Source organism: Mustela erminea, chromosome 7 (assembly GCF_009829155.1).
Source record: "Mustela erminea isolate mMusErm1 chromosome 7, mMusErm1.Pri, whole genome shotgun sequence".
In the NCBI taxonomy this organism is placed as follows: domain Eukaryota; kingdom Metazoa; phylum Chordata; class Mammalia; order Carnivora; family Mustelidae; genus Mustela; species Mustela erminea.
The window spans coordinates 128,783,007-128,803,234 of record NC_045620.1 but is presented as its reverse complement, the minus strand read 5'-3'; the positions used below and the strand labels follow the sequence as shown (position 1 = coordinate 128,803,234).

Sequence of the window (20,228 nt, the reverse complement as noted above, 5' to 3'; positions counted from 1 at the left end):
ATCAGAGAATGCCGTAAGAAAGGATTTCTCGCCTTTTCTGAAGCTTCTCTGGTCCCCAGAGATGGAAAGGCCAGCCAGGGACCCACACTCTGCCTTTAGAGAGATGCTGCTGGGGCCTTGGGAGGAGCCAGACTAGAGGGGTAGATAGAGCCATCGTGTCAGATAATTGTCCTTATTAGAAAAGAAACCGCCACACAGAGCACTTGGCAACTTTGAGGCCTGGTTTTCAGGGTGGTTTTAACAGTCTCTGGAAACTAGCAACCTAGTTTCATTTGTTTATAGGATCCAAGGGAGGTGGTGATGGAGATTGTTTCAACATCCCTGCTCAGAGATAAACATGTGTCCTGGCTCCTAGGCTTTGGGTGTTTGGTATGGGGACAGCTCGCTGCTGGGGTAGGAGGCTGAGAGCACCCAGCTGGGTCGGGAGACCAGGGTTCTCATGCCTACTCTGCCATTGGGGTGCCCACGTGATCTTGGAGAGCCTCAAACTCTCTCGCCTAAAATCAGGGGAATTCAAGCAAAAGAGCCCTAAGGAAAATCTTTTCAAGCTTTGGTCTTCTCTAGCTGAGAGATTTTTAATTTTTTTTTTTTTTTTAAGGGTGGGTAGGGTCAGAAGGAGGGGTAGAGAGAAAATTAAGCAGACACCGCACAGCGTGGAGCCCAACACGGGGCTCAATGTCATGACCCTGAGATCAGAACCTGAGCTGAAATCAAGAGTCAGAAGCTTAACTGACTGGGCCACCCAGGTGCCCCTTAAATTCCTAATGTTAGTCCTCAATACAGGATCTTGAAACAACATCAGAGGTGTCAGGCAGAGGGAGTGAGGCATCAGCGAGAACTGGGTTATGTCTGCGCTTCTTGGAATGCTTCCTCCTCAGACTGTCTACTTTGATTTGTGTTCATGGTTTTCATCAGTGCCCCCACAATGGACCCGAGTCGCTTGTTGAAAGTATAGATTTGCTTCTGAGGGAGGGTCTCGTGAAGCTGCATTTTTAACGACAGTAGCACTGTCGCACTGTAGCACTGTTCCCCAGGCAAGCTTGGGGAACACCAACTTAGAGCTCTCACCTGGGGACCAGTCAGGTGAACTTGCCTGACCTGGTGGTCCGTTGTCGCTGTCCCTTGTGCTCTGTGTCTCTCTGATCTGAGCACTCATCTCATCGTACCCCACATTCCCATGGGCAGGAACGTCTCCTGCCCTCATTTCTGAGCTTTTCAAGAACCACGTCTTTCTCCCACCGTGCCTAGCACAGAACCTTTCTCGTAGACAACACCTGCAAATGTCCGCCAAGTTGAGTTGCCCAGAGCTAACTGGGCCGTGGGTCATTATTGATGCAAACCGTTCCATCAAGAAGGAGAAGAGGGGCTGGTAAGAGCTTGTGGAGAAGTGTCACAGAGAAGACAGCGTTGGAACCTAGCCTGGTTGTTTAGACAAGTGGGAAGGAAAAGAAGGAGTCATCTAGGCAGGAGGCTAAGCATGACAGGGCCTGTCTCTTCCAGTTATTTCGGTGTACAAGTGAGGAGCCCAGGGCTGAGAGAGAGCACGGCTGTATTCAGGGCTGGCCCCGTAATCTGACACTACAGCCGGCTCTGCTCTGCCTGGCTCTGTACTCCCTCAGCCTCCAACTGAGCCCCGCAAGTCCTCCCTTCCTCCCCTCGAGCTGTACCTCCAGGCCTGTTTCCGCACTGCTGTGCTTAACCTGTTGTGTATCCGCATGAGTGCCTGGGCCTCTCCATCTCGACCCCCAGGCTCTGCACGAATCTCGCCAAGGTTCAGCCAGGCTCATGGCCGGATTACCTGGGAGAAGCCAGGCCTGCTGGTCTGTGCACCTCCTCGCACTCAGCGGGCCCTGCTGTGTTCTGGGAGGCCGGCCTTCGATATCGGAGCGGGTAAAGGACAAGCTTGGGCCAGCACACACATGCACATACACATATGCTCCTTGAATTCTCTCTCTCTGAGACGCAAAGGGTTTGTGGAGGAATGAAGCGCATGGGCGCCCATTGCCTCCCCTGGCCGGCCTTTTCCTCCTACAGGAAGTCTCCCAGATCTGTGCTAAGAGCGCTCATTCACGCCCTGGTTCCTCGGCTCTGCAGTTCTGCTATTGAGACTAGGTAGGAAGTGGAAGAGAGGCAGGCAAGACTCAAGGCAGGCAGGCCGGTGAGAAAGTGTTTGCAGAATCCAGGCAGGAGAAGATGGTGGCCTGTGTTAGGAAACCAGTGGGGTTCTGGAGAACGACTGCTTCTTCTTTTTTTTAATTTTGTTTATTTGTTTGACAGAGAGAGAAATCACAAGTAGGCAGAGAGGCAGGCAGAGAGAGAGAGAGAAGGAAGCAGGCTCCCTGCTGAGCAGAGAGCCAGATGTGGGGCTCCATCCCAGGACGCTGAGATCATGACCTGAGCTGAAGGCAGAGGCTTAACCCACTGAGCCACCCAGGCGCCCCTGAAGAATGACTTCTGTTCTGTACGAATCTTTCTCTGCTGGTTGAGCTAAGACAGAGTACCCATTCCTCTGAGCTTCAAAGCCCTCATCAGTAAAGAGGGGGTGGTAATAACCTCTTTCTTACTGGACATGGGTCCAGTTACATGGGTAACTGTTGTTGCACGGAGCCTTTTGTAAACTATTGAGTATAAAAATGTGGTCTTGGGGCGCCTGGGTGGCTCAGTAGGTTAAAGCCTCTGCCTTCGGCTCAGGTCATGATCTCAGGGTCCTGGGATCGAGTCCCACATCGGGCTCCCTGCTCAGCGGGGAGCCTGCTTCCTCCTCTGTCTCTCTCTCTCTCTCTCTCTCTCTCTCCCTGCCTGCTTGTGATCTCTGTCAAATAAATACATTAAAAAAAAAATCTTAAAAAATATGGTCTTTTCTGGGTATCCTTGGGAAGTTGTGCTAGGCTTTCCTCACCCATGGGCTCATTTCTGCTTCTTTTACCCACACCAGATCTCCCCCATCAGGCCTGTTCCTTGGCTAACACTGAGTCTCTCTAATGCCTTGCAAACCGTGAGAAATCATTTGGGTTGGGATTGGCTGGTTTTTATCTTATAACCCGAATGCTAGCTTTAAAATCATACACCCCCATGTCTGTCCCCTCCCTTCTTAGGCAACAAATATTCAAGTACTGACGGGTACCCAGGTGAAAAACCCACAGAGCCAACATGTGTATACTCTTTCGAGACAAGCCGATTTGAAGTCTGTGACTCATCTTTTCAGCTTTACAGAACTTCAGCTGCTGATCAGTGAACAGTGCGGTTGGAAGGGCTTAAAGGTCATTTGGTCCAACTGACTTGTTTTTCAAATGGGGAAACTGAGCAACAGAGGAGGAAAGGATCTGGCCCAAGATCACAGAATGAACTAGAAACAGAACAGGAATTACCTGCCCCCCCCCTACACACACACACACACACACACACACACACGCACACACACATGGATTCTTTTATTTTACTTTATGTGTGTCATGAGATCTTTTTATTGGGAATGCGGTAAGTTTTATGGTCATGTTTCCCCTTTCTGTTGTCCTGGGCCCATAATGAGAGACACCGTGGGCCTCTCTCACGGTAGTTCCGGGACAGAGGGGGCAGAGGTAGGGCCTCTTAACCCATCCCTGCTCTCCTTCTTGCATCCGACATCACTAAGCACCACCTTTATGCCGAATCCTGAGGATATTGGCTTTAAGATGTTCAAAATTTAGTGAGGAAGGCAACAACAAAAAAACAGTCTCCGGGTGGGCAGGCGATTTTCCGTACGGCGAAAAGAAAGATCCCTCCCATCTGTTGCCTGAGTGTTATATTTATACGCATGATGGCACTGACTCTTCTCCTATACAGATTACTATGAGACTGATTCTCCCAGAAAGGAACGTACTAAATACCACAACTTGATGAAGACCAGTGCCAAGGTCCTTGAGTCCCTACCTCACAGTGGTTCAGGGCCCTTCATTCATTCTTTTCCTCAAAAAATACTCGTCGAGCACCTAGTCTGAGGTAGCAGGGATGAAAACATAAATAAAAGATCATCCTCTCCTCAAGAAACTAACAATCCAGTAGAGAGATAAATGATGACCAGGGAAGCTTTTACCAGGGAGTGGAGATTCCTTGGAGAAAGGACGCCTACATCAGCCTTGGAAAGTCCGCAAAGGTTTCTCAGAGGGGGCGGTGTGTGAGCTGAGGTTACGTAAAGAAAGAGGAGAAGCCTGCTGAACAAGTGAAAAGACAGATGGGCAGCAAATGAGGATGTGAGTAGGCAGGACAAGCGCCAGGCGAGGGAGAAGGGGCCACATCCTGCAGACAATGAGAAGTGTTGACAGTTTTAGGGAGAGGCTCAGATGGTAAGGTTTGTATTTGAGAAATTCATTCAGGCAGCCATGCAGAAGGTGGGCTGGAGTCAATCAATCCAAACAGGGTCTGGCCAGAACTTGATTTTCCCCGTGATTCATCTCACCGCCAGGCACACCTGGCTGATAGTGGCTGACCATGACCCGTGACCGGGAAGCATGATGTGAGGCCTGTGAGTCTCCAAAACTGTGATTCATGGTCCTCACCATGTTCCCTGTGTGAGACCAACCTCTTCTTTTTTTCTTTCTTTCTTTCTTTCTTTTTTTTTTTTTCAAGATTTCTTATTGGAGGGTACACAGGTGGGTCAGAGGGAGAAGGAGAGAGAGAATCTCTAAGCAGACTCCACGCTGAGCGGGAGACTCCACGCTGTTGCGGGGCTTGATCTCGCAACCCTGAGATCAGGACCTGAGCCAAAACCAAGAGTCAGGGGCTCAACTGACTGCACCACCCAGGCGTCCTCATGCTGTTGACTTTCTAAAGGCATTGGGGAGAGGCAGTTTTTAATAACACTTAATCCATTTTCCCATCACGAATACAAACTCACTCTAGCTTAAGGTTTTAGTTAACTCCAACAGTCTTTTCCAAAATAGGGCCTGGCAAAGTGACGGGTCCTTCTCTCTTCTCTTCTTTCATTGCCAAGAGGCACTGATTCAGCCTCACAAACCTTCCTGCATTTGCTCCTCCCGTTCCTCCTCAGATGCCTTCCATCCACCTGTCTGTGATTGTGTACTGGAGTCTTACTAATCCAGGTTCAAGTTCTGGTTCTGCCACACACTACTTGCATGATCCTGTACAAGAGAGCTGCCCTAATCCTCACTGCTGAGCTGTCATAGGGTTAAAGATTGAGGGCATAAAGTTCTCAACACAGTGCCTGTCCCACAGCCAACACTCAGCATTCAGCAGCTGTTATTGTTAGGGGAGATTCTGGTTCAATAATGAAAATTTGTAATTCTCGACTGTAGACGACAGAGTGAAGTCCTGGAAGTTTGGTAATACACCTTTTGATTAGCAGGATAACCACGGATTACAGTTTTCTCACCCAGATTAATTAATCTTGACACCTGAGTACCCAACTTGATTTCCATATCCAGCTGAGGGATCCCACAGTACCTATAATCAAGAGACAGTTGCTAATAAGAGACATGGAGCTTGAAATTAAGAGCAAAAATAAGGAGAGATGCTCCACGATAAAGGGCATAGTTGCTGATCCTCGGGTCCCTTGCTCAAACAGAAGAGCTTGGAAGACAAATGGGCATTTTAATTATATCCTCTCATTGTGTTAGATTGCGATGATGCGATGAGATAGCTTTCCTTGGAAGTAGCAAGAGTGGTTTGGTTTCATCACAGTGAAAGAATTGTTCAATGTTAGGGAAGGTCACTGACAATGGGTGTGGAATGTGTTGTGGAAGAAGGCAAAAAATTAAAAACAACAAAGTATGGGATGATCCCCTTCTGGGATGATTGCAACTGTAGACCGGCCTAGAGCCGAGGACAGAATTTGTCTCAAGCATGTTGAAGGCCTGGATGCACGTGGGTAAGATTTCAAAGCCCAATTCAATTCTAGTATCAGGATTTTGAAGATCTTGTGACACTTTCCTTATTCTGGTGATCCTTCAGATTTTCACTTTTAATTTAACTTATTTTTTTAAAGATTTATTTATTTTTGAAAGGGAGAAGGCAGGAGGGAGGGACAGAGAGGGAGAATCTCAAGCAGACTCCGCACTGAGTGGGGAGCCCGACGGGGGTTCGATCTCACAACCCTGAGATCAGGACCTGAGATATAACCAAGAGTCAGACAATTGACTGTGCCAACCAGGTGCCCCTTGATTTGAATTTTTAAATCAACCTGTGGTTAATTTGTTTAGTTTTCACTCTTTTTTTTTTTAAATTGTAACACCACAACATTAAAGGAAACTTTAAAGAATCCTCTTTAATTTTTCTGCACTAATACAAAAACTATTTTAATTTTAGAATATTGTTTATCATTGTGTACCTATTTCTTAATTAGTCCTCACAGTGAATCTGAGAAGAGTTTTGTTATTATATATATTTTATTAAGGAAGGAATTTCAGTGGCTTTTAAGGACTGGGTGGCTCAGTCGGTGAAGGTCTGCCTTTGGCTCATGTCCATGATCCCAGGGTCCTGGGTCGAGCCCCACATTGGGCTGTCTGTTCAGCAGGGCAGTCTGCTTCTCAGTCACCTTCTAACCCTCCCGCTGCTCATGTTCTCTCTTGTTAAGTTTCTCTCTCTCAAATAAAATCTTAAAAAAAAAAAAGGAAGGAATTTAAGATAAAGCTGTTGGTTTACATATTTTTAAAAGATTTTATTTATTTATTTGAAAGAGAGAGAGAGACAGTGAGAGCAGGAACATAAGCATGGGGAGTGTGAAAGGGAGAAGCAGACTGCCTGCTGAGCAGGAAACCTGATGTGGGGCTCGATGCCAGTGTCCTGGACACTGGGATCGTGACCTGAGCCGAAGGCAGATTCTTCATGACTGAGCCACCCAAGCATCCAGCAGTTAATTAATATTGCTCTAAGTAACACACATGGTATACAGTCAATAACCTGGCACATAATGGGTATAGGTAACATTATTTTATACAGTTATATTTTTACCTACCAGCTGCAATAACATCAGAATGGAATTAGGTCAACTGGAATTCACCACTCAATCTCTCTAAAAAGCCACCAAGTTTGTCAACATTGACAGCAACGTCGTAGGAAACCTCTGAAGAAGAGCAGAGAAAGAGAATTAATTTGACTAATAAAAATAAGCTGTTTCCATTAAAAAAGAAAAAAAAAAAGCTGCAACGTTAGAACTAAACCAGCTGAGATTTCCTGCCATCGCCGATCAGATTTCCCAAGTCTGCTTATAATCATTTGCCTGTAAAGCCCTCTCATTGCGTGTGTCAATAATCCCACTTAATATCCTTATAAACTAAATGTGGAATTAGATACCCAGGCAGCAAATGCTGATGCACTCTAGTTCATACCAGGAGAATATAAACAGTGCCCGTGCACTTTACACGAGCAGCACGAACAAGGACAGCTGCCTCTCCGTGGGGTGGTCGACGCTGTGGGTTCGGGGACGCGTGATGCGTGATGGATGGGAATGAGCCCTACAGCCTTTTCGAGCTGCTCGAAGGGTCTTTCTCCCTCATCTCCTTTCTCGAATGCCAGAGAGAAGGAGGCCGACCTGGGTGGGGGCGGGGGGACTTGATATGACACGCTAGAGGCTGCTCAGACCTCGGACTTGGCTCTTAATCAAGTTTGAAATGATCGCGGCTAATTGCATTCATTTGCTTTTCTCCAGGCAGAATGGGGAAACAGAACAGCAAACTGGCCCCCGAAGTGATGGAGGACCTGGTGAAGAGCACAGAGTTTAACGAGCATGAGCTCAAGCAGTGGTACAAAGGTTTCCTCAAGGACTGTCCGAGCGGGAGGCTGAACCTCGAGGAATTTCAGCAGCTCTATGTGAAGGTAAGTGGTTTTCAGTCTCTGGTTCTCTTCAGGCCACGAAGCGCTGTCTTCGAGAAACGTCACAACTCCGAGGAGCCTGTTCGTTTCAGCCTGATGGTTTTCCAACCAAAAGGGAAAATGGACGTTTTTAAAAAGGCACAGAGATGTGTTTTGTTCCAGGCTTAAGTAAAGCAGGTTCTGAATAAGAAGAGCAAGTGTTCAATCAAAACACTGACTAGAGTTCAGATGCCGGCACTGGGTGAAACCACAGTGGGAGTCTCAGACAATAGTGTTTGCGGATGGTTATTGACGCGCCTGCTAATTCCACTATTGCTTGGCTTGTTAAAGGTATCTGCGCCTCTCTCCATTAAAGAGAAAGTACACGGGACGCTTTTTCACCAGGAAATGGCCTCCTATTTGCAGATAAGAAAAAAAAAAAACTTAGATTCCCACCACAGCACATTTGGAAGGGGGTGGGAAGGTCTGGTGCATATCTGAGCATCAAGGTCTTCAACATGGACTCTTAACTCAGCATTTTGTACTGTGTCCAGGTTAATCTTACCCTGGGCATTAGCTAAAACCATTCATTGAAAGTATAATCTCTATTGTTGTGGCATTATTTTGGTTCTTCTGAGTTTATCAGTTGGACTGGTTCTAGATTTGGTAAGATCTAAGACATTCCATTTCGTGTCTGCTTATAGAATATCAGGCTTGTAGAAGAAGGGCATTGTTTTACTTTGAACTTTTTCTGACTAAAATACCAAATAGTAAATATTACTTTCATCCTTTAAATGTAGCAACTGTCAGGGGCGCCTGGGTGGCTCAGTGGGTTAAGCCTCTGCCTTCGGCTCAGGTCCTGGGATCAAGCCCCTCATTGGACTCTCTGCTCGGTGGGAAGCCTGCTTCCCCCTCTTTCTCTCTCTGCCTACCTCTCTGCCTACTTGTGATCTCTCTCTGTCAAATAAATAAATAAAATCTTTTAAAATAAATAAATAAATAAATAAATGTAGCGACCGTCAGTTTGAGGAACATGAGCTATGCACCCACATCTCTGTGCGGGGCATGATTGTACCAAGTACTAACACTGCTTTTCCCCTCCCAAAGTTGAGTGCTTCACCTCGCCTGTGCCCCAGCAGTTCCGTCCTCACACGTGTACAAGCAGTGGCAAGTATAAGAAAGCTCACAGCTGCACTGTTCGCAGTAGCAAAGCTGGGAAGCAGCCCAAATGCCCATCAGAGGCTGAGTGGAAAGTGAATTACGATCTATTCACATAGCAAAGCATTTGAACTGTAGCGTCGCAGAAACATCAAGCCCAAAAAGTAAGTCTTAAAATATTTTAAATTAAACACAAATCAGATTTAAAAATATTTCATAGGACGTAATAAAATTGTATTGGAAAGGAAAGCAAGACTGATGGACACCGGATCCAGACTGATGGCTACGTCCAGTGGAGAGAAGGCAATGGATGGAAGGGGGTAGGACCCCATCGTTGGATATAGATTGATCTCAGTGGTAGCTGTGGTCTGGGGGGTGAGTTTGCAGATGGGAGCTTACTGCATTATTAAAAGCTCAGAAACCCCATAAGGACCACTGATGAGTGTCAGGGACCCAGAATTATGGTTAAGCCAAAGCTGAGCAGCCAAGGGCCCCAAGTACATACAAAACTACCTCCTTAAATGTATGTAGAAAGGTATGCTTAGAGTGGCAGGTATAGTATATACATATATATATAGTATAAGACATAGAGTATATACGTATAGATAGTATAAGATCACTTGCCATTTCTAAGACCTTAAACATGAGTTTTTATCACATGGAGCTTTTTCATGTAGAAGTGCTGAGAAATGCTTTTATTATCCAATGGCTATAAATTGCTTTTGCCGACAAGCAGGATGGTATGCATTTTCCCTCTATTGTTCAACCACTCTCTTCAGTTTTCAAAGTCACATCTTCTCACATTTTGTCACCCAGGAGTGAGCCTGGCTTCACCACTGTCTTCACTCTCAGCCCCAAGGAAAGTACAGACAAATGAGATTTGTCAAAGCTTCTTTCGTATCACTGGAGGTCATACAAGCTGTCACTCCGTGTTTAAGAAAGCTCTGTGTGCCGCCTTCCCCACGAGTCTTTTAAAATGAGAGAGACTCGCCTTCGGAGAAGTAGTTGACATGCAGGAAATGAGGTATTTCCTTTACGTGCTGGAGGTACTCAGCACTGGGACAGCACCAGCCTCAAAATGGAGGTGGGGGGCCTGTAAACGTTAGAGAGGGTCAACATCTTGGGGTACAGCTGATGTATATATACCAATAGCATCGCCCTCCTCCACCTCTCCCGCCCAGCCCAGAGTGGACTTTTTTATTCCAAGAAGAGAGTATCTGACTTTCTGGGTGGAGTTTAGATTCTTGGCAGCCTCTTAACATCCGTGTTCAAACTCAGCCTGTGTTCTTGTGTCGAATCATCAGAAAGCAGGCAAAACCCTTTTTTTTTTTTTTAAGATTTTATTTATTTATTTATTTGAGAGAGAGAAAGCACCAGCAAAGAGAGGGGCAGAGGCAGAGGGAGAAGCAGACTCCGCACTGAGCAGGGAGCTGGACTCAGGGCTCAATCCCAAAACCCTGAGATCATGACCTGAGCTACCCAGGCGCCCCTGAAAACTGGCACAGTCTTCTCCTTCCAGAGTTGTGCAAGGACAGACATAATACAAAGGGGAACTGCAGAGGAAATATGTCACGTATACAGGGAGTAAAGAAAAGACAGCTCTGGTAAGCGAGAAGGAAGAAGCCCAGAGAAAGATGTGGATTATGTAATAAGGCTCAAGAGAAGGGCTGACCAGAAAAGACTGCCTTTAATGCTACTGCAAACTGCAAATATTCAGCTAGGCATCGTCCTTATCCTGGTGAGTAGGCACTTTTCAGCGGCTCCTTCTCTATCAGTGTGGACATGGAGACATTCTAGAATTTAGCCGAGTGAACAAAACTGCCTGTGGCCTCTGCCCACCGTCTGTGTCGTCAGCCTGGTGTGTCTACTCTTACCAACCCGACCCACCCCAGGCTCCAGGAGAGACACTTCGCTGCTATAGAACCCTGCTCTTGGGAGGAGTGGGTTAAAGAAAGAGACCCTTCTGCATGGTCAGGAGGATAAACTGTCAACTTTAGAAGGCTTTGTATCCAAAATAGAAAAGAACCCCTTCCTTAGGTCTATGTTTAAAAATGTTTCAAACTGAGGTTTCAAACTGAGGTTCAGAAAAATGAGGCTTAGTGTCACAGAAAGAGCGAAGGTAGGACGCAAAGTGAAGATGGGCGTGGCGCTCTCACTGCAGAACACAGCCCTGCCTTGCAACGGGGGTCCACGGAAGCCCCCCATCAGTCCCCTCCAGCCCCTCCAACACACAGCTGCTGGGGCGAGCTTCACGGAACACAGGTCTGGGCACCAGCCTTCCTAGATCAGATCATTCTTTCGTCCTGTAGACCCTAGTCACCTCATTTCAATCAACGTAAGACCCAGTAGTGAGCACAGAGACTGACACAGCCTGCGACCAGTAAGTGTTTGTTGAATGAATTATAGATAAAATTATATTCTGGCAGTGTACCTCCTTCTCAGGGAGCCTCATAGTGGAGACATATAGAAGTGACTGAAGGATGGGTCCTGCCTACCCTCCGGGATCTCACAGGCTAATCGAGAAGGCACAGTTAACCCCCATGGAAGGCACAATGACATAAATGCTTGTTGGTGGGGCAAGAGGAGAAAGAAAGGTTCATTTCAAAAGGAATATTAAATAAGAAGTTAATGAATGCAGTGATGAAAGGCAAACTTCCTTTTCTCTTCGCCTTTTAGAAGATAAAACGTCTCTGAGTAGAGAGTTTTTACCTTTTCCAAGCTCAGTATCATGTTTACTTTACAAAAATATATTGGCGGAATTCCATTCAATAAGAAATTTTCTAGGTCTGAAGCTTTGGAAATAGTAGGTCTGCTCACTAAAACTCTGTTTTTTTAAAGATATTTATTTATTAGAGAGAGAGCGCATGAACAGGGGCAAATGGGAGAGGGAGAGGCACAAGAAGGCTCCCCACTGAGCGGGGACCTCCCCGCAACGTGGAGCTCAATCCCAGGTCCCCTGGGTCATGAGCGAGCCCAAGGCAGATACTTAACCGACTAAGCCCCCGAGATGCCTCTCAACGAAACTCTATTGACACAGCTACTCAGAGACAAGTATGAAAACAAATAAAAATAAATGATATCATAAAATCTGCAGCGCCTGAACATTTTATGATAAAGATATTTTAATAGAATAAGAAAGATTTTCTAGTTAATAAAGTATCGCAACCATATTCTATAAATCTCTATAGAGTTTTAGAATTTTACTCACAAATTATGCTCTTGTGCTTAAAAACCAGTATCAGGGCACCTGGGTGGCTCAGATGGTTAAGCGTCTGCTTCAGTTCAGGTCATGATCTTTAGGTCCTGGGATCGAGCCCCATGTTGGGCTCCCAGCTCAGCTGGAAGTCTGCTTCTCCCTCTCCCTCTCCCTCTACTTGTTCTCCCTCTGTCTCTGTCTCTGTAGCTCTCTCAAATGAATTAAAAAAAAAAAAAAAAGAGGGAAAAAAAACCTTTTTAAAAAAAACCAAAATATTGAAAAAAAAAAATAATAAAAACTAGTGTCAGGAGTAAAGGTATGCTTCCTGAAATTTAGATGCAAACATATAATAAGTTTAGGATTTTAGGCATGTAATCTTTTTTTATAGAATATAACATAAAACATTTGCATCTCATTTTGCCCTATTTAAGATGTGACTTTGATCTAGTGACTTTGCAAATGAAAAGGTCGATCTACATCAATGGCCAATTCAAACTTGAATGTGTCTCAAAATCACTAGGGCTGATTATTTAATTGCCAGATTGCTGGGCCCCTTCCTTAGGGCTGCTGTTTCACTGGGCCGAGGACAGAGCCCCAGCAAATGGATTCCAAGGAAGACCCCATAGATCGTTCTAATGGAGAAAATCCATGAATGACATTTTGAGAAGACTAGAGTTTAACCGGGAGTATCCTTGAGTAGGCTCCCAGAATTCTGTATACACTGAGATGGTGTGTGAAAGTTTGTACCTATGCTTTCTTGGGATAGCTTTAGTCAGGTTTATAAAGTGTTCCATATGGTGATTTTCCATAAGAAAAGTTAGGAACCACTAAAGATGTTTCTAACCATGGGCAGGCTTAACATTCTAATTCCCAAGACAGCAGAGCCAGTGGGTCTTAACTGACACCAAGACAAATGAAGAAATATCCCCTTTTAAACTACACTTTTTCTATACAAATGAAGAAATATCCCTTTTTAAACTATACTTTTTCTACACAAATGAAGAAATATCCCCTTTTAAACTACAGGAAATAAGAATGATAATTTCTTCCCTGCACCCTGTTAAACTTGTTTCCAGTTTGCAAGAGATGTTTTCCTGATTTGGGGCTATTAATTAAATTGTGTTTTGTCCAGAGCCCCATGAAAATGAAAATAGGAATGCCCCAGTGGGATAAAATGCAATCCCGGTTCGCCATCCACTCTCCTGAGCACATCTGCGGGCCGGGTTCTCTGGAGGCCCTGAGCCAGTCGAGAACGTCAGGGTTCCTTTCCTTGGCCCACGGTGGTCTGGTCTGCCGTCGAGCAGCCAGCGGTCAAGTGCAGGCTCACAATGTCCATCTACCTGCACCTGTGATGAGGCCCACAAAAGACAAGGAAGGGCCTCTGGGCCCGCAGAGGGCTGGAGGGGAAGGTCATATTGAAGCTGATCCTCAAAGGAAGTGTGATTTGGACATAAGGAGCTGTGGTTATGTCTGGACTCTCAAAAGTGTCACTGACTAGAATCCCAAAGGTGGGAATAAAAAATAACGATTGTGTTTGAGAGCCGCTTCTTATGGCCTTGGCAGGAGGCCCACAGACGCAGCGTATTAGTCTGAAACAAAACATAACAAAATGAAACACACAAGGACCCCTTGGCCATCCGGCTGAGAGAAGGTGAAAACCACCTGTGGAAGAAAAAGCTGTACACAGCAGGGGCTCTGACCACGGTCCTTCTTTCTTGTTTCTCCCTCCCTCTATCCCTCTCTGCTCTCCTTTGTCTAAGTCCCTTACCTTTGTTGACACTCTCACTGGTTCTCTCTGACGGTCCGCTCACTTGGCGCTCACCTCGACCTACCGTGGAAGGAGCCTCTGGAGTAAAGTTCCCTCACTTCAGGGCTTAGTGGCTGGAAAGTCAGGAGACTTGCCCAAGGCCCAAGAGAGACCAGCACAAATGAGGACTGTCCCCCCCTTGCAAGCAGCATTCTCTCCACCTTGCTGTGCGTCCTGGGTCCTCTTGGCTACATTTAGGAGCAAGCATCTGGAAGCTTCTCTAGTCTACTTTGTTGCAAAGCAGAATGCCTCCAGTGCTCCCTTGTCGCTCCATCCTAGCCATGCTTCCGGGACCAGCTCAGAAGCTTCTCCCAGGAGAGCCGTCCTTGGTCCCTCCATTCTCAAAGCAGGAACAGTCTCTTCCTCCCCTGCAGCTCAGTGACTTCGGTCCCCCCCACCCCGCCTCCTTCTACAAGGATATTATGTCTTTACAACACAATTATGCAAGCTTTTCTCACCCTGTCACTAGTTAGAGCCCTTCTCCACTCCCCAGAGCCTACACTGCTCTTGTGTTTTGCCTGAGTACACATAAATCCGGTGGGTTTCACCGGAAGGCTGAATGTGTACCTGCCGCTTCCGCATACTAGCCATGTGACCTTGGGGAAGCCCTGTGCTTAAGCATTTGTTAAATAAATCAACAAACCACTCTAGCTCTCAGCTTCCTAATCTGTCCAACGGGGAGACTCTAGTGAGCCAGAAATAGCGAGTCGTCTTGCCCAGGAAAGGCTCATTAGTGGCTTGACCTTCGGCACCTGGGCACGGGAGCGCTTCCAGATGCCAGCCTACCCAGAGACGGCTACCATGGCTTCTCAACATCGGATTCCAATCAATTTTGAAAATAAAACTCTTGGCTCAAAACAGATTTTCGGATGATCAGTTTTCAGGGACTCAGACTCTGCTCGTTCCTAAGAGGTAATGAGGAGTAGACCTTATTAAAAATTTGTTAGGCAGAACTATATACAGAAACATCTTAATTCCCTCGGGAAACAGATATTGCATAAGACACAAATGTCATCCAGATTGGGCTGGTGGGGACGTTGCAATTTTTAGTGAGAACCTGGGAATTCATTTCCATTTGGAATGTTTGCCAACATGATCGAGGGTGCACTTCAACTTGAATTAATGTGCAAAACAAGAGCTAAGGGCTGAAATCTTGAGGAAGAGATGACAATGAAGTTGTAGTTCTGGGAAAACAAAGTCCCATGGGAGGCTCCGAAGGCATTTTATTATGGCGAGATTGTCTCAGGGAATAGCTAGCTACCGGCACGTCTTGCATTAGAGAGAGCATTTATCCCAGAGGGGTGGCAATGATAACCTTCTCCTGCCTCACAGGGTGTGAAGTTATTTTGGATGGCTTCCACACCTTGGGATTTTGCTTTACGGTGATAGGGCAGGTGTCAGTTCGAGAGATATCAATGGTCATTGCGGCCATGATATCCGAAGGAATGCTCTTAGATGATACCTCAACTCCTCTGCCCTCAGGATAAGGTCGGAAAGAGCTCTTTCAAAGTCTCTCAGTCCGCCCACCCCCTATCTCCCCCCATTTTACACAGGAGGAAACCGAAGCCCTTGGGAGTCAGGGGGCAGTCCAAGGCTGAGCTGCTTCTTCATTGCTTCACACGCCCGAAAGGATGTGTCTCAACTCCAGCCCGATTATAGCAGTTTCAAGCCAGAAGGACGTACTCTCCCTTTAGCTATTCTCTGCAGCTAATTGTTAAAGGACAATCCGTTTCTCTTTGGAAATAGAGCCAAAGAGGCAGAAATAGCCCATTTTTATTACAGAATTGGACTTGAAGACACAAAATCTGTCTGGACCTCTCACTATAAAAGCTGCTTTACATTACTGGATTTTTCTGACCTTTGAGAGGACCGCGGAGGTTTGGATCCGGTACCGTGGACTCACCTTGGTGGGAATCATTTCCTCCCTCCTTCCGTTCCGCCCACAGAGCACTTGCTGGAAACATGCTCTCTGTCATTGATTATTCGTTCTCCTGGCTCCACTGGGAATGGGTCTTGAACCGCAGATGTTTCCTTCTGAGGGTAGTTACGGAGCTTGGGGTTCCATCCTTGTGACCTCCTGATGTTGCTGTCCTGTCACCTGTCCTGAGCTCTAAGTCACTTCTCCCCTCTCAGTGGAAATGCAGTCCAAATGGGGGAGACATTGGGGGGTGGGGAGTCAGGAGCAAAATAGGGATAAATCCAACTACAAAATGTCCAAGGGCCTCCTTAGGTCCAGTGGAGGAGACTCCCTCTGTAGATGGTAATTCAGAGAAGCTGTTAGAAGTCAACCATCTTCAACAAGCACTTTGAGCAATATATATAACAAATCTGTAACCAAGAGCCAATGGGGGCTGAAGAATTCAAGCCAGACTGCCTCCTTCATTTAAAGGGCTAACAGCCTACTCGAACAGTCCATGTAGAGAGCCAAAAGACCACAGAGAAAAATGGCATTTGTGCCAAAGCTGGTGCAAGTACTCCAGCCTAGCAAATGTCCGTGTAAATATCTTCACTGAAGATTTCAAGATACCTTGAAATGCAGATAGGATCTGTAGCTTTGAGGTTTTCCTTAAGAGGAGGGACAACCTAAGCAAGGGCACAGGGGCAGGGAGACCGTTGGGTGGTAAGGGGGAATAGCCAGCAGCTGTTGTCGAGTGACCGCCCAGGTATCAGGGGACAAGTGAGGTTGCAGATGTGAGTGGGGCTCAATCACAGAGGCCATCAGGTGCCAGAAAAGCCCTAAAGTTCTGAATCTTGGGGACCAGGTGAACAGGTGCTTTCCTACCAAGAGGTGTTAGACGACCGCAGACGTTCTGATGACATGGCATTGTCTGCTTCTTTTTTTTTTTTTTTTAAAGATTTTATTTATTTATTTGACAGAGGGAAATCACAAGTAGGCAGAGAGGCAGGCAGAGAGAGGGGAAGGGAAGCAGGCCCCCTGCTGAGCAGAGAGCCCGATGTGGGACTCGATCCCAGGACCCTGGAATCATGACCTGAGCCGAAGGCAGCGGCTTAACCCACTGAGCCACCCAGGCGTCCCGCATTGTCTGCTTCTTAAGACACCGTAAGGAAGGTCCCGGGCATGAGCCATTAACTTTCATTTCCCTCATAAGCATTCTCGGTGACTCAGTGAGGGAAGCTGCAGGAGCTTGCCGTGTGCCCTCCCGTGAATGGCTTAGGAAAGGTTGGCTGAGTTATTCATTGACTATTGTCTGTACCTTGCGTGTGCAGCACAGGACTAAAGACAGAGAGAACCAACAGGTAGGACACCCACGCAAGTCCCCCGCCGTCTAGGGAGAGAGATGCCTCGCAAGCAGACCAACGCAGAGAGCTAAGTGAGGATGTGGGTCCTCCAGAGCTTTGGGAGCTCAGGGGAGGGGAAGGAAGACGGAGGGTCCGGCAAGGCTTCCCAGGCAGCGGGGCAGGGGGCTGTGATCCTGGGGTGAACTTAGACAAAATGAACGCACTCCCTCCACAGGGCAGGTGGTAAGCAGGAGGTGGACAGGGCCCAGATCTCGGAATGACTGGGACCCTGTTCAGGGGCATTATGGAATTGTCCTTTACATCGCCTGTCTGCCCAGGCTGCCACCCCACCTGTTCTTTTCAGTGGCAGAGGCTCACCCGAGCCCACAGGGCTACTCCAGTTCTCATCCTGGTCCCGGCCCCAGCAGAACGGCTGGCTGGGAGCCCTTCACTCCCTTGGGGAGCAGGACTTCCCTGGGCCTTTGTTTCTGTTATGGTGAGGAGCTGGTGGTGACTTGCTGGGAAGAAGGTGAATTCATTAAATCTCTTGGGGTGACAACAATGACATCGGGTGTGCCACGAAGCCTCTGGATCTGGCTATGACAAGCAGCACCCATTCCATCAGGCCCCCTGCCCAACTCCTCTGTAGATGAAATTCCTTCTCTCTCAGCTAAAAAACAAACTCAACATGTTTGGGCTTGAAATTATAGACAAGCTAGGTTGTCTTATCAGTGTGACTTAACACTGTTTTCAGGGAAAATGGAAGATGTATTTTTGTGATTATATATTACAGTAAATGACCAAAGGATGAGGGTCAGATCAGGCATGTTATCATTTTGGGCTTGGATGCCTCTTTCAGAGACCCAGAGGGTGGCTTAGAATTGTGCGAGGTGTTTGAAAAGGCAGCTTCCTTTGTGGGAAGACCAGCCGTGGAACCTGACAAAGCATTTTTGGGAGGGGGGCTTCGACACCTCTGAGGTGTCAGAGCTGCGAATTCTTGCCCAGGGCCCTCCACTTCCTCCACTTCCCATGTCTTTAGCTTCCAGAGCCATCGAATGATTCTCTGTATGTACCTTGCAAGGGCTTGATATTAAAGGTGCTCAGTGAATGCTCAAGGTCACTCTTATGATTTACTGGAGCCTTGGGGACTGGTGACAGGAGTCCAGATGTGAGGACTCTGGCCTCAATGTGTGCTTGTGCAGGAGAAATCTTTCATGGTCTGTTTGGCTCTGTGTGGCCTCAAGTGGCCATCTGCTCCGGGGGACTGTCCCTCCCTTTGGAGAGGCCCGCCTTGGCTTATAGTCATGAGCACCAGTCTTGGCCACATTTCCCTGCAAGCCCCCCAGGCTGGCCCAGCCTCCACTGCTCCTGTGTGGGAGGAGGGGAAGAGAGGAAAAGAAGAGCCTGCTCCAGGCACAGGGGCCAGAGGGAATGCTCCCAGCAGCGGCTCAGCGGCTCCGCTCACCACAGAGAGGAGAGGGTCCCCCTCCCCCGTCCTTGCACTTCTCTGCAGCAGACATTAACAGCTCAGAGCAGTTACATTAACTCCAGAGAAAGGCTATGGGAGAACAGGACTTCATCTGAACAAGGCGCTCAGGTAGGGTCCCTGGGGCAGGCACACAGGCCCCACCGAGGGCTGACCCAGAGGGACAGAATCCCATTTGAGGCAAAACATCCCAACACTAGATATTGAGGCAGGAGGCGGGGACCGTTTCTGTTATCCTTTGCGATCAAGTTTACTGTCTGTGCCAGGGGGCTGTCTCCCCCTCTCACACACACACAGTTATCCGGCCAGTCAGGGTGGGGCCCCTGGTTGGCTTTACAACATTAAACACCATAGAAACTAGGCACACCTAAGGTCCTTTCTAGAATAAATCAAAGGATGGCAAGATGCAGAGATGAATAATAAATAGGTAATAATAGCCCGCATTAATTGAATGCTTATTGAGTGTCAGGCCCTGTTCCAAGCACAGCACTCTGCATATATTATTCATTTGTTCCTCACAAGGGTGTATGAGGAAGGTATCATTATTTCCTCCATTTTACAAATGAGGTAACTGAGGCACAAAGTGGTTAATAACTTCCCCAAGGTCATAAACACCAATGCAGGCGGTTGGGCCTGACTGCCGGTGCTCTTTCCTAGGTAGGTGGGTCCTGGATGGAAATCTCAGGGGGTCCGAGCCCTGCTCATAAGGATGGTCTCTGTGGTTTATCTAACCATAGTCTTTAATTAAAAACACCCAAGAGGAGGCGCCTGCGTGGCTCAGTGAGTTAAAGCCTTTGCCTTCGGCTCGGGTCATGGTCTCAGGGTCCTGGGATCGAGCCCCGCATCGGGGTCTCTGCTCGGTGGGGAGCCTGCTTCTCCCTCTTTCTCTGCCGGCCTCTCTGCTTACTTGTGATCTGTCAAATAAATAAATAAAATCTTCAAAAACAAAAACACCCAATAGATGAGCAGTGTGGTTCTAGATGACTTATGGTTGGAACGTGGTGGGGGGAAGGAGCGGGAGGTGTGGCCTCAGAGCCAATTCCGTGTCTTGGCCCCTCTGCTGCACTGGGCAGTGGGCAATCCTTCATGCTCCCAAGTCCACAGTTTCCCATCAGAAAACAGAAAACCTGCCTTTCCTGCCCCTCAGCGTACACATGTGGGCCAAAGAGACAGAGTCTGACAGCACGAGAGCTCCTTGTTGGCTGTGCTGGAGTTGGGTCAGTGGAAAACCCAGTGGGTTGACTGTCTCCATGAGGTTGGAGAAGCCCACCCACCACGAGGAATTGCAGCATCCTTCTTAAGGACATTTAATGTCCACACATTATAGGATCATGCCCATAATGGCTGGCACTGACCCAAGGAGACACGAAGGGGGGGCTCGATTAACTGAGGTGTCAGACACATTTGGTTACCTACCCAGCGGCCATCTCCCTCTCCCCTCGCCTTCTTCTCTGGTTGTGGCCAACCTCCCACTGCAGAAGCGAATGACCCACAGACACACTTTCCTGGTCTGCTTTGCATCTAGGATGTGGGCATGTTAACCGATCCTAGTTGAA

The 20,228-nt window shown here is 47.4% G+C and overlaps 1 protein-coding gene across 2 annotated transcripts in view; it reads left to right on the top strand.

The window, feature by feature from the left end:
• The window catches only part of VSNL1 (visinin like 1), a 101,734-nt gene that overhangs the window by 36,419 nt on the left and 45,087 nt on the right, over window positions 1-20,228 (top strand). For both annotated transcript variants that reach the window (XM_032353255.1, XM_032353254.1), the window contains exon 2: window positions 7,643-7,809. In XM_032353255.1, coding sequence (XP_032209146.1) covers window positions 7,648-7,809 — 162 coding nt within the window. In that variant the 5' untranslated portion in view covers window positions 7,643-7,647. The remainder of the gene's footprint in view (window positions 1-7,642; window positions 7,810-20,228) is intronic.